The sequence below is a fragment of the Panicum hallii genome, chromosome 5 (genome assembly GCF_002211085.1).
Source record: "Panicum hallii strain FIL2 chromosome 5, PHallii_v3.1, whole genome shotgun sequence".
Taxonomy (NCBI): Eukaryota; Viridiplantae; Streptophyta; class Magnoliopsida; order Poales; family Poaceae; genus Panicum; species Panicum hallii.
Window position 1 is genome coordinate 8,709,479 of NC_038046.1, and position 14,035 is coordinate 8,723,513.

At 48.8% G+C, this 14,035-nt stretch overlaps 2 protein-coding genes across 2 annotated transcripts; both read left to right on the top strand.

Moving 5' to 3' along the window:
- The first annotated feature begins 1,535 nt into the window (after positions 1-1,535).
- LOC112894682 (probable xyloglucan glycosyltransferase 1) lies at positions 1,536-5,715 on the top strand. The gene is made up of 5 exons (XM_025962465.1): positions 1,536-2,249; positions 3,050-3,358; positions 3,446-3,736; positions 3,833-3,946; positions 4,704-5,715. The coding sequence occupies exons 1-5, from the start codon at positions 1,536-1,538 to the stop codon at positions 5,325-5,327; spliced, it is 2,052 nt and encodes a 683-aa protein (XP_025818250.1). The 3' UTR covers positions 5,328-5,715.
- Positions 5,716-11,829: 6,114 nt separating this feature from the next.
- On the top strand, positions 11,830-13,631 carry LOC112894292. The gene is made up of 4 exons (XM_025961949.1): positions 11,830-12,128; positions 12,945-13,017; positions 13,122-13,177; positions 13,267-13,631. The coding sequence occupies exons 1-4, from the start codon at positions 12,073-12,075 to the stop codon at positions 13,385-13,387; spliced, it is 306 nt and encodes a 101-aa protein (XP_025817734.1). The 5' UTR covers positions 11,830-12,072; the 3' UTR covers positions 13,388-13,631.
- The last annotated feature ends 404 nt before the right edge of the window (positions 13,632-14,035 follow it).

Below are 14,035 nucleotides of genomic sequence, written 5' to 3' on the forward strand. Positions count from 1 at the left end.
TAGATTTTAGACCAGTCAGCGTCGGTTTGTACAGCCCTAGTGGCACTTTTCGTTGGGTGTGCTCCTGCAGACCGCAGTGCTGCACAGGGTCTGAAGAAAACATAAGCAGGACGCCCACACCTCTGCCAGTGCCACCCCGGCTTTAACTCGCCTGCAACTTTGATCCGTTTTTGTGCTGTCGCACCTGGCTTGTACTCCCTCTGCAAAGCCTCTCCAATCAAATCGGGTCCGGTCCATGCTGTAACTTCGGCGATCGGCCGGCCAAAATTATTGATGCCCGTTTGGTGGAGTGGATGCTAAAACCCGCCTGCAGTAACTCCCGAGCTAGATCGATCCCGCGATCCACCAAGAATCGCACCTCGGTCTGGATGGAGTTGCTGATTGATGTCCGAGTACGCGCTCGATCTCATCCGATCTGCCGAGCTCCATCCAGCACGTGAAGCGCCGATGCGTCTGATTGCTCCAACGGAGCCCCGGAGCACGGAGCACCAGCGTCCGCTTGCTCCTCCGGGCCCGCCCCGGCCGGCCGGCCGGCCTCCGGGAGCCGCCAGGCACCGCAGGCGCAGGCACGACCGACAGAGCCGCGGCCCGGGGGTGTTCCCGGACGGGACGGGTAAACGGCGGTTGGCGACTGACAGGCCCAACCGCGGCCGTAACATCGTCGTGCGGCGCAGTCACCGGTTACCAGCTGCCGGCCGGCTGGGGCAGCGTCGGGGTCGCCACCGACAGCCCCCGCCCCGGCTCCACGCGCCGAATCATTCGCCCGCACCTCACGTGCCCCGTCGCTTCCGCTGCCTGCCGTGCTGCCGGTGCGGTTGGTTGCGCGCTGCGTCGCACGCTCTCTCCCTGGCGGTCCCGCGGCGGGGCGAGGCGGAGCCGAGACAGGAAGAAGGGGAAGGGCCTGACGGCCGAACTGATGCCTGCCGGATCCCGAGACCACCGTTTTGCCATGGCTAATCACACCTCTTATCCTCTTATGGCGGATTAGTTAATTGATTGAGCTGAATAGCTGATTAGCCCCCGGGTGGTGGCGTAAAGGCCGCCCTCCACCTCTCCTCAGTCCTCCCGTGCTTGCTCTCCAGCTGGAAGGCCTGGAAGCAGAAGTGGAAGGTGAGAAAAAAAAGGAAAGGAAAAGATGGGGTTTTAAATTGATTACTAGGATTTAGGAGGTGGTGGTCGCGCTAATCATAGGGGCTCATAAAGGTCGGACTTGTCCGAGCTCAGGCGGATTGGATCCCCGCCGCGACGTGGTGCGCAGCTCCTTCTTCCTTGCTCTGCTGCCTGCTCCCCCTCACCTCGTGCGCGCGCGACGCTTCTCCCCTCTTCGTGGGGTCGTGTCCGGCCGGCCGCCTCCTACCTCACCACCACTCACCAACATTTCCCTCACTGTCCCTGCTCGTATTAATCCTTGCGCCCCTCCCTTGTCGTCCACCTCCGGCACAGGCGGTTTCGTTGATGCGCTGAGGAGTTGTGCCGACGGGGAGGGGGAGCCAGAAGCGGCGGCGTCTGGGGTTGGGTCGTGCCGCGAGGTGCCAATGGCGCAGTCGTGGGGGCGGGAGGCGCGGGGTGGCGGCGGGACGTCGGTGGTGGTGAAGATGGAGAGCCCGGACTGGGCCGTCCCGCAGTCGGAGGGGGCGGCGGCGGGGGCTGCTGGCGGCAAGGCGGGGCGCGGGAAGAACGCGCGCCAGATCACGTGGGTGCTGCTGCTCAAGGCGCACCGCGCCGCGGGGAAGCTCACGGGCGCCGCGTCCGCCGCGCTGTCCGTGGCCGCCGCCGCGCGGAGGCGTGTGGCGGCTGGGCGGACCGACGCCGACGCCGGCGCCGCGCCGCCCGGGGAGAGCCCCGCCTTGCGCACCAGGTTCTACGGCTTCCTCCGCGCCTTCCTCCTCCTGTCCATGCTCCTACTCGCCGTCGACGTCGCCGCGCACCTCCAGGGCTGGCACCTCGCCGTCGACGTCCCCGACCTGCTCGCCGTCGAGGGGCTCTTCGCCGCCGGGTACGCGTCCTGGGTGCGCATCCGCCTCGAGTACCTCGCGCCGGCACTGCAGTTCCTGGCGAACGCGTGCGTCGTGCTCTTTTTGATCCAGAGCGCGGACCGCCTTATCCTGGGCCTCGGCTGCCTCTGGATTAAGCTGAGGGGCATCAAGCCTGTGCCCACGGCCGGCGGCAAAGGTTCGGACGACGTCGAGGCCGGCGCCGGGGAGTTCCCCATGGTGCTCGTGCAGATTCCAATGTGCAACGAGAAGGAGGTGAGCTGAAAAAGCAAACAAAATATTCGATTCTCTGCCTGATTCCTTTGTTGGGATGTGTTCAACGTCGCATTTGGGGATTGGGCGTTGAGTGCCCTAGCCGCATTAGTGGTTGCAGAGATCGAAAGATTCGGTTCTGAAGCTGCAATTGTGCGGACTCAACGGTGGTGGACACTGGACAGGATAGTTTAGATTGGGGAATCTTGGCTTTAGTGCCGCTAATGCAAAATATAGGATTCTAGGTATCATTTGGGGATTGGAGTGATGCTTAGAAATGGAATAAAACGGTTCCGATTTCTGGCAACAAATCCAGAGAGCACTAGACATGGACACATGGTTGCTACCGACATTTTTTGGTGAGGGTTTTTTCTGTTATCCAAGTGTTTGGTGGGTTTACTGTTAACGATCCGTTTCTGGGATTGGCGTTTGTGGTCAAGGGGGAATTAAAATCAGTTTTTGGGATGGGGTGCTGGAGTGATTCTAAAATACTACACTTGTGTTTGTCTTGTTTTGCATCGTGGCCTCCCAACTCCCAAACACAGTTAGGAAGTTGAAAAAATAAATAATTTTCAGGAGCTCCAGAAGTTGCACTTGTCTTAGACTTGGAGGAGGAAACTGTTATAATTAATGGTTATTACGTTAGCATCTTTTAACGGTTTACTAAATTACTACTTCAGAAGAGGCTAAGATTAGTTATATTTTGAACAATCTTGAGGCGGCGAACTAGTATCAACTAATGTGTGCTGTTATTTTTGGAAATCTAACAATATTTTCCATTCCTTTGATTTATATGTTTGCAGGTGTACCAGCAATCTATTGGTGCTGTTTGCAGTCTGGACTGGCCAAGGTCAAACTTCTTGGTGCAGGTGCTAGACGATTCTGATGATGCTGCCACTTCAGCTCTTATTAAGGAGGAGGTGGAGAAGTGGCAACGTGAAGGCGTTCGCATATTGTACCGACACCGGGTAATCCGTGATGGCTACAAGGCTGGAAATCTCAAGTCAGCCATGAACTGCAGCTATGTAAAAGATTATGAGTTTGTTGTTATCTTTGATGCTGATTTTCAACCCCAACCAGACTTCCTGAAGCGAACCGTGCCCCATTTCAAGGTTTGGTGGACACCTTGCTTACATTTTTTTTATCTAAGGATGAGTATGTGCATTCTGTTATCTGACTCAGCTGTGTGGGACTTCCAGGGAAACGAGGATGTTGGATTAGTTCAGGCAAGGTGGTCTTTTGTGAACAAGGACGAAAACTTGTTAACTAGACTTCAAAACATAAACCTGTGCTTCCACTTTGAGGTGGAGCAGCAGGTTAATGGGATCTTCCTCAATTTCTTTGGGTTCAACGGAACCGCAGGTGTGTGGAGAATTAAGGCACTTGAGGATTCCGGTGGATGGATGGAGAGGACAACAGTAGAGGACATGGATATTGCTGTCCGAGCACACCTCAAAGGCTGGAAGTTTCTGTTCCTTAACGATGTTGAGGTATCTGCATAAATTTTGTAGTGCCTTATCAATATTTTGTTTTGTGCTCAGACTTGTGATTACAATTAAAGTGCTGTTACACAATTAACCTTTCAGTGCCAGTGTGAATTGCCGGAGTCATATGAAGCATATAGAAAGCAGCAACATCGATGGCATTCTGGTCCCATGCAGTTGTTCAGACTCTGCTTTGTGGATATTATTAAATCAAAGGTATGGACCTTTTCTTGTATGCATGTTCTGAAATTTGGATTGCTCAGCATAATAACAAATTTTAAATTTTAAGAACACTTTTCACAAATTGTAGGATCATCACCCTTCATCGTTTTCTTCCTGTTTAGAATATTTTAACTACAATCAATGTGATAATTCAGCAGGATGGACTCAAAATGGGTTTCTCGAGACTGAAAACTGGTTCCTTATTTTGAAACTTGCATGATTCTTATTTGGTCCCTCACAATTTCAAGCCCTTGTATGAAACCTTGAATTATGTTGAAGAAACAGAAGAGAAATACAGATTAAAAAAATGGGTAGATTATTTCATGTGTCAGTGCCGGCTATTCTTATGTTCTGTTTTAACACGCAACTAGATTTCCAATTTGACATTCTGATTTACTGTGTCCCGCTCCACTTGAGGCTCGTTGTTTTTGTATTCCTGCTCTTATCCAATGCTGCAGTGAAGTTTATTTAGTTTTCTACAAGTAAATCTTGGGTAAATTGAATTTACGTGGGAAAAAAAAACAAACTGGGCTTGTCCACAATACACTTGTATCTAAGAAAATAACATTTAAATAGAAAGATAATCACTAACAGTTCAAGCACTTACGGATTGTATTTCTTTGGTTTCTGGGACTCGGTTCTATATCATTATATATTCAGCATTTGATCAGCATGTTTTCTTCCCACGTTTTTAGGTAACATTTTTGGATCATTGGACTGTGGCTGACCTTTCTTTCGTTTTTTTTTGCAGATTGGTTTTTGGAAGAAATTCAACCTAATATTTCTTTTCTTTCTCCTTCGCAAACTTATTTTACCCTTCTATTCCTTCACTCTTTTCTGCATCATCCTTCCCATGACAATGTTTATTCCTGAAGCTGAGCTTCCTGCTTGGGTTGTGTGCTACATTCCAGCAACCATGTCCTTGTTGAACATCCTCCCAGCCCCCAAATCCTTTCCATTTATTGTTCCCTATCTTCTATTTGAGAATACCATGTCAGTAACCAAATTCAACGCCATGATTTCTGGCTTGTTCCAACTCGGGAGCGCCTACGAGTGGGTTGTCACCAAGAAATCAGGCCGTTCTTCTGAGGGCGATCTTGTTGCCCTTGTCGAGAAGCAATCTAAGCAACAAAGAGTGGGATCTGCACCCAACCTTGATTTCCTAACAAAGGAGTCAGCACATATAAAAAAGGACTCCACGAAGAAGAAACACAATAGGATATACAGGAAGGAGCTAGCACTCTCCTTCCTTCTCTTAACAGCTGCAGCTCGGAGCCTGCTTTCGGTCCAAGGCATACATTTCTACTTCCTTCTGTTCCAAGGGGTCTCATTCTTGGTTGTTGGTCTGGATCTAATCGGCGAGCAAATCGAGTGATAGAAGACGAGTGATGGAATTTATTTTTGTGGGTGTGGGCCATGCCAGCAAAAGAGTGCTTCGGGTGAAGAGCAGCATGGTACATTACTGGATGCATATACGACTACACGAGAAGACCTGATTTCGATTACGAGGGGTTATAGTTCGTCAGGGATACTGAAATGGTGGAACCTGGAATTATAGAATGTAGATATATGGCTCGGGGCTCTGGACTGTGAAAGGCTTGGGGTTCTAATTCTTTTGTAAGAATCTTCAGTGGTTAGGTGGGTTATTCTTGGTTGACAGTTTACCTTCAAAGGGAGATACTGTTGGGATCCATGTAATTTGGGAAATTGCTACGAGTGCATACTGAATTACTGATACTGTGATACTTAGTTCGTCTCTTGTACTCTCACTTGTGGATAGAAAATTGTCCTGTGAACCCAGCGAACGTAAGGAGTTGTGCGTGGGTGCATCAGGAGTAAGCTTATTTATGAATCTGTAAAATTTGTGATTTGGGGGGGGGGGGGGGGGGGGGGGGGGGTGCGGCGCTTGGGGGTGGCGGGCGGCGGCAAGTATGGTATATGGGAGGAACTTTTAACCTATCTCAAGTATGGTCGATTACTGTTTCTTCTATCTTTCGCATCTGCGTTATCAGAGTTTGATTTTTGCATGGCTTTCTGTATACATGGGAGAAGAGGCTTAGGGCGTGATTGGTTGGGTGTATTTCCCCCAACCAGGCCCGTGGGGTGCACCGTTGCCGTGTTTGGTTCGCTGGCCTCCCTGGCTCCCGTGATACGCCCAAATCGAGCTTCTCCCCAGGGCTAGGCTCCACTCGTGCAGGCGATGGCCGCGCGGGCGCGCGCGCGAGAGCTCCCATCGTTCTCCCGCCAATGCCTAGGGTTACCGCCCCTTTCCCGCCAAGCTCGCGTGGGTATATATCCCTACCGCGTCCTCGTTCCCGCCGCGCTCGCCATTCTCTTACGAAGGTAGGGTTCCGGTCCTCTCTCCCTTCCTGTCCTCCACTCTCTCTTTGTTGAGTCCCATCCTCCACTCTCACGAAGAACTCTCTCTTTGTTCCTCGCAGGTAGGGTTCCGCGACCGCAGGTGGCTAGATCTGGGCACCCCCCTTCCTACGAGGCAAGATCTCCATTCCCCCTTTCGATTTGAGTATTTTCCTTCGATTTCTAACTTGTTTCTTTTGTGCACTTGCAGATCTGCCCCTCCCTTCCGTTCTGGTCTATTGGTGGCCTGGATCTTGGCTGATTCCACTGCGGTTGCGGCGGCAACAAATGCTCACCCCCCTCCCTCCCCTCCCCTCTCTGATTTGTGATACAGTACTTGTCTGAGCAAAATACTAATGCCTGTGATGTACATACATATTTTTCTGAGCAAAATACCCTTGCCTGTGATGTACATACATATTTTTCTGAGCAAAATACCCTTGCCTGTGACGTACCTGCATGTTTTTCACAGCAAACATACCCATGCATGTGATGTATTACATGTTTTTCTGAGAAAAATACCCATGCCTGTGATGATATTTGTTTGTATGAGCAAAAATACCCATGCCTGTGATGATATTTATTTTTATGCCTATGATATTTGTTTTTATGAGCAAAAATACCCAAGTCTTCCCTTCTTGAGTCGTTGTTATTTGTTTGCATAGATGGCTTTTGAAGAGCGGAGACGCATTCTTATTGTTCAAGCTGTTGCTCTTGTCACTGCTACGTATGCATTCATGTTAAGTAGACTTAGGATGGTCCAACATTCACGTCCCAGCATTACTTATGCCCAATGAGTGTTATGGATGAAGAGAGGCAAAGAAACCTGAACCTAATTTACAATTGTAATGACGTTGAGTGTGTAAACATGCTTCGTATGAGAAGACTCCCTTTTATTCGTCTGTGCGAGTTGCTTAGGCATAGAAACCTGCTTAGAGATAGCATACATAGCAGTGGAGAAGAGCAAGTTGCCATATTTTTTCATGTGGTTGGCCATAACCAGCGTTTTAGAGTTATTCACCAAACCTGGAGGAGGTCTGTTGAGACTGTAAGTAGATATTTTAAAGAGGTGTTGTATGCTATTGGGGAGCTGAGGAAAGAGATGATTAGGCCTCCATCCAGTGAGACACCCCTTCAGATAAGAAACAGCCACAAATGGTACCCATATTTCAAGGTACTAATAATGCCATTTGATGTACTAGTTCCTAATTTAACTTAATTTGCAACAAACAATTTGGCCATTGATCTTTAGGATTGTGTGGGAGCAATAGATGGAACCCATATTCATGCTAGAGTCCCAAGAAAGATGCAAGCTGCTTTCCGGGGAAGGAAGCACTGCCCTACTCAGAATGTGCTCGCTGCAATTGACTTTGATTTAAAATTTACCTATGTATTAGCTGGTTGGGAGGGGTCAGCCCATGATGCTACCATACTAGCTGATGCTCTAGGGAGACATGATGGATTAGTTGTCCCAGAAGGTAACTATATACAAATTGGTCAATTATATTGAAAATGCAAGTTAGATCCAATAGACCTAATACATGTTTACAATTTTAATAGGAAAATTCTATCTAGTTGATGCTGGATACGCATGTCGCCTTAGTTTTCTACCTCCCTACAGGGGCACTAGATATCACCTAAATGAGTATGGTGGTAGAAATTATCCAACCAATGCAAGAGAGTTATTCAATCTGAGGCACTCTAGTCTGAGAGTAACCATCGAGAGGGGCTTTGGGGGTTTCAAAAATTGGTTTCATATAATTGACAGCAAACCGTTTCATCCATACAAGACACAAGTGAAGTTGATGCTTGCATGTTGCATTTTACATAACTGGATACTTGGCCATGGTGTAGATGAGGTTATCCCTACTGAGTCTACATGGGTGCCCAACAATAACTCAACCAATGGCCATGGAGTTCACATGGACGACAATTATGCCTGGGCTGCACTTAGAGATGAATGGGCCAATCAAATATGGGCAAATAGGGGCATGTATCATCTTTAGATTCTGATTATGTTGCTATATCGGTACTTTGTTTGATTCTGATCATGTACTAGTAATATTGTACTCTCTTATTATTGTATCAGTACTTGGCTATACTTTCTATTAATCTGAGACACTTGGGTATTTTTGCAATGATCCTATTACTTTCTATTAATCTGAGGCACTTGGGTATTTTTGCAATGATGCTATTACTTTCTATTAATCTGAGGCACTTGGGTATTTTTGCAATGATGCTATTACTTTCTATTAATATGAGGCACTTGGGTATTTTTGCAATGATGCTATTTTTCTGAGGCAATTGGGCATTCGGCTGTGATAATATTTGTGCTATTTTTCTGAAGCAATTGGGCATTCAGCTGTGATGATATTTGTGCTATTTTCTGAGGCAATTGGGCATTCGGCTGTGATGATATTTGTGCTATTTTTCTGATTTTGGTTGGAACATTATCCTTAGGACATGGAACAGGAAATGCCTGCTGCTCTTGCCCGGGCTGGTAGCTAGATAGCTGCGGCTGTTGATGCCATCGGCCATGATGGTGGCCAGCCTGCTGCTGCTGCTGTTGCCGCTGGGCAGCCAGGGAGGCAAGCCATGAGGTGGACCACTGTCATGTCCTCATTTTTGCTTCGCCGCTTCGGCCTTCTCATCTCCACTGGTGTTACGGCCTTCTCATCTCCACTGGTGTTAGGACTGATAAAGGTTTTAAGGAGGTCCACTTAAACCAAGTTGCCAGGGATCTTCAAGAGTTCACTGGCAATGAGGTCACTTGACAGCAAGTGTACAATCACTTGCGCAAATGGAGGCAGAGGTGGATGAGGGGGACAAAGCTTAGAGAGCTTAGTGGGTCCTTGTGGGATGAGGATAACTCCATGATAACTTTAGAAGAGGAGCACTACAAAGGGCATGTCAAGGTATATAGGATTAATGCAGTTCAGTTAGACAATACTTTTTTCACACTCTCTTATCCAACTAATGCATTTAATCTTAGGCACACCCCAAGAATGTTGACCTGCTTAACAAGCCAATTGAGAACTACCAGCAGATGGAAGTTATCTTTGGCACTGGGTGTGACACTGGCAAATTTGCCATGGGCTCTAGTGAGGCTTTGGGCTTCCCCTCTGATTTTGCTGAGAGCTCTCTAAAGCATCTGGAAGATGACATTGGCAAGCTGTTTGAAGAGGTGGGGAAAAAACAGGAAGGAGGTGGGGGTGGTAGTGCGGGCAATAAGAGGAAGAGATCCTCTTTAAGTGATGAGGCATGGCTGCTGCTGTTAACAATATAGCTTATGTTATTCGTGAGACCAAGGCGCAAGATGAGCATCCTGAGCTATACGAGGCTGTCATGTTCATGCCCGGCTTCAGCGAGGAGGCCCTGATTGTGGCCTATTCTCACCTTCTGGATAACAGGGCTCAGGGGGGTGCTTTTGTCAAGATGAATCAGTCACATCGTGTGCTGTGGCTGAGTACTTTCTTGGCCAAGCACTACTATCCGTAGGTGGCCTATCGCCAGTGGTTGTTGCTCCAACTTTTGGTGCCATCTATACTGATGGCTGGTGCTTTTGTGGGGGTCAGGCTTGTGCTGTCGAGGTGCCTCCCCTTTAGGCTTGCTCTAGTATTGCCATATCAATTGTTGGTTTCTTTTGTGGGCTGAGGCTGGTGTTGTTCCCATGCTTCCTCTACCTGATGGTTCTTGACGGGCTGCTGCTTTCAGATGGTGGTTCTCCCTGGTGCTATTCTCACCTTCTGGTTCTCCCTGGTGCTATTCTGTTGCATCTACTAGGGGCAACTTATATATCTATATATGTATATTTGGCCAGCATAGAAATTAGTGGCAAAAACTTGTGATGCTATTCTGAAACTTATGCTATTCTGATGGATTTGTAATGTGCTGTTGCTGTGGCAAGCTGATGCCTTGTTGCCAATGATAATTATTGCTTCTGTTAGTTCTGAGTCGTTGCCCTTTTGCCAATGATCATTATTTTCTTGTCATTATTTCTGAGCTGATGCCCTTTTGCCAATGATGATTATTTTCTTCTCATTTGTTCTGAGCTGATAGCTTTTGCTCATTTGTTCTAACTGATGCCCATATGCCAATGATGTTCCAGAAATGACATGGTACGTGGTTTATTGCGGGCGGCAAACTGGAGTTTTCTCCAGCTAGGAGGCATGCTATGCCCAAGTAAATGGTTACAAGGGAGCGTGTTATAGGGATACAAGTCTAAAGATGATGCTTTTGCAGCGTTTTATTGTGATGAAAAGATGGAGTTTAGTAGAGCAGTTAGTCATCCAACTAAAAGTAGTTCCTGGAAAGATGTAATAATCTTAGCTCAAGCTCTAATCATTTTTATTTTGATTTGTATCATCTTCCTTTTTTAGAAGATTGCTTAGTTGTGTAAACTCATGGTGGTATTCTTGCCACTTGATGCAAGTGGTGATGAGACCATAAACTATGCAGGCAACCAATCATGGAAACTTGTATCCAGATTTTAAATTACCTCATACATACATGCAACCAATCACAAGCCAGGTCCAACCTGGCTAGTGGGAAATAGCAAACCAATCAACCACAACCTGCACCAGCGTGGCCTGGTTCCGGAGAACCTGGATGGCTCGTACGAGCCTGGCTGGCCACATACCAGAACCAATCACGCCCTTAAGGACCGGGGGTTCGTTTCTCTTGTGTCGCAACTAGCAACAGTCCATGTGGGACTAGTTAATCGGCGTGATTTTTCCTGTGCGATGGATGTTCTCGTCAGTCGTCATGTCCTGGGGCTGGGTTAGAAGGCAGGCTGGGCCTGAAGGTTGAAGCACTCTCTCACTCCTCAGGTGGCACGGAGTTGGAAGAGAGGCGGCACGCGTAGCGGAGGTCGGCGCCGTCTGGTTGCCCGGGCGTGCTAGAGCTTCCACGGTTCCACTTCCGCGCAACGTTTGCGGGCACTCTTCCGCTGATACCAGGAGTCGCGCGCGTTACTGCGTCGCAGAAGGCCCATCAACAGCTCACCGCCACCGCCGCTGCTCGCCGCGCCGTCGAGGTAGGAGGGAGGGGGTGGAGCAACCGTCGGAGGTGGGAGGTGGGGGGAGCGGCTGTTGACGGTCGAGGTGGTGGTCGAGGTGGCGAAATTAAGATTTCGGGTTGCTGGGTTTCCAATGGCCAGCGGCTCTAGAGAGGAGGTCGGCGGCGGAGGGGAGCGGCGCTCCGCGCCGCCGGCTGGTTGGGGCTGGATCTCAGTGGACGGGAGCCGGTGGCGGGGGTAAGGAAAAGCCGGACGGCACGGCGGCGGGTGGGCGGATGGTACTGCGGCTGTAGCCGCCGGCCGGGGCTAAGGGGCAGGGGAGGTGGGAGAAAAAAGATGAGAGGCGGAGGTGGAGCGGTGTTGCCACAGGACGGCCCACGGCGGGGAAGCTTCTGTTTGCTTTGCCGGCTCTCACGTGCTACGACACAATATGCCCATCCAAAACAAGATGAGGCCCCCATCCAAAACAATAGCGGCGACCAACCAAGCAGCCTGTACGGCCCAGCTCAAACGAGGGAACGCTAACCCGGCCCACCTAGCCAGCAGTTCGGGCGGACTCCCAGCCGGTCAGCCCCCACACGACGCGCCTCGCCGCCGGCTCCGAGCGCCGCCACCTCAACTCCGAGCGCCGCCTCCCCCTCGAATCGAATACTCGTCTCGCGCGCTGCGCCCAGGCGTCCGACTGGCGTGCCCGCGTGTGGACCTCTCAATTCCACATAGCGCCGCCCGCCCGCCCGCTGCCGCGATGGCTGCCGCTTCCGTTCCACCAGCATCTTCCTCCGGCGGCTGGGACTTCACCTGGTGAGTCCTCCCTCCCTGCCCCTCTCCCACTCTCCCTACTTTTTAGCCTTGGCCGGCCGGGTGTCGATGCAGTCAGATTCGCTACCATCGTGGCTCACCCTTGTCTGTTCGCATGCTTAGGTAGCTTCCTTGCTCAGGCAAGTGCCTTTACGGTTCCTTTGTGCAGTGCGACTGCTGTTCACCGCTTGATTGCTGTTCCCCGTGCTGCCCTGCAGAGTGATTCGATTTCCGGATGCTTGTCTTGTGTCTGACGGATGTCATAAAAAAAAGTAACGTCATGCTTAGGCAGAAAATGACTCTGGGTTCTATGGGTAACAATAGCGTGAAAAAATCGAGGCTGCAGAAAATGACTCTGGGTTCTATTGTTTATGTTCTCTGGGATTGCTCATATGGTTGAGGGTGTGGATGATCTATTCCACCCAAGTTCAAATACTCTTCAATGCAAACTTGAGTGCATATTTCTGCTATGTAACTATGCAGTTCCTCCTACATGTATTACAGGCATTTATTTTCTTGAATGATTGTTGGGAGGGAAAACCGACTGAACTTGTGGAAATTGTTTTTTCGTAGATTTAATTTGGCAAGCCTAGCCTTACTGTGATGTCGAACGGCTAGAGCTAACTTAATATCGGTATCAGTCGCTTACTTGGTTCCAGATTGGCTCTTCAACACCGTGCTCTATAGATGATATTTATTGATCTGTCAGCAAATCACAATGACTTTATTCAAATGTTACCCCCTACTGTGCATTTTGCTTCTTCTGTAAGTAATTTCTGGGTAGAGTGCACAGTGCAGCACTGATATATTGTTTGGCAGTAACTTTGAAGTTGATTATGAGTCTGAGGAACATGCATCCATAGTCTACAAAACGTTAGCAGTTGACAAGGAGGTAAACTAGCTGTATTTTACTAGTATGTTTTTAACAAAAGATCATCTGCGTTCATGAACTTGTCCAATTATATTTGCCAGTGACTCTGTGGCTTTGTATTTCAGTTGCAGCCTGACAAGGTCAAGAGGGAGATGACTCTATCAGGCAGCAAGCTTGCCGTGTTAGTTTATCCGTTCTGGCTTCTCTAACTGCTGTGTATGCATTGCTGTACCAAGGGTAAGACTGAAGTCCTCTAATTTGTAAATTCAGGCACTTCGCAGCAGTAGAGGCCCGATTTCTGCGAGCATCGTTCAGTGCATTTGTTGATCTTATGGGACTTGTGACGAAGCTTGTTGAAGAATATGGTGCGGCCAAGGAAGGGCATTCTTGATGACCAATTTCATGCACGGCAGTAAGGCACTATGGAGTCCGTTTTAGTCCACTTGTGAGCATGTTGGACAGTCTGTATCAGTGGAAATGCTTTTGGCTGGTCAAGCTAGTGTATCAGTGTATTTGATCTTGATTAGTCCAACCCTACTTAGAACAGTGATTTTTTTTCTTCTACATATTCATGTGAATTCAACTTTACTTCAAGTCAGGAACATTAAATCTCCACACACAGCCTTTGCCGATCTCCTGCAGCTATCGTATTGTACTGGCACATATACAGGATGAATTCTGCCTTGTGCAGTCATGCCTACGATCAGGTTGCTAATGGCCATCCAGTTCAAGACTCCCAAATCATGTAGGCTGAACCGAGCGAGCCATGACTTAGACCCGTTTGAATCCAAGCGCTAATAGGCGAAAGTGCTAAAGTTTAGCATTTAACTTTAGCATATATATGAGTGAAAGTTTAGCATTTAATTTTGGCTCCTCCAAACAGACCCTTAAGTGAAAATGAATCGGTCTAACACGACAAGACAGTGCAGGCCTATAGCCCTATACGTTGTCGTCCTTTCGAATTGTGATCAAGATGAAACACCATCCTCTTGGTATTTTGAATACTGTGATTGCTTGTAAGCGTAACTGTTCCCTACAA

Excerpts from the sequence above, each read along its gene's own strand:
- LOC112894682 (XM_025962465.1), top strand. The coding sequence starts at position 1,536 with ATGGCGCAGTCGTGGGGGCGGGAGGCGCGGGGTGGCGGCGGGACGTCG. Across the intron at positions 2,250-3,049 it reads CAATGTGCAACGAGAAGGAG|GTGTACCAGCAATCTATTGG; the intron begins GTGAGCTGAAAA and ends ATATGTTTGCAG. Across the intron at positions 3,359-3,445 it reads GAACCGTGCCCCATTTCAAG|GGAAACGAGGATGTTGGATT; the intron begins GTTTGGTGGACA and ends TGGGACTTCCAG.
- LOC112894292 (XM_025961949.1), top strand. The coding sequence starts at position 12,073 with ATGGCTGCCGCTTCCGTTCCACCAGCATCTTCCTCCGGCGGCTGGGAC. Across the intron at positions 12,129-12,944 it reads GGCGGCTGGGACTTCACCTG|TAACTTTGAAGTTGATTATG; the intron begins GTGAGTCCTCCC and ends ATTGTTTGGCAG. Across the intron at positions 13,178-13,266 it reads TCAGGCAGCAAGCTTGCCGT|GCACTTCGCAGCAGTAGAGG; the intron begins GTTAGTTTATCC and ends TTGTAAATTCAG.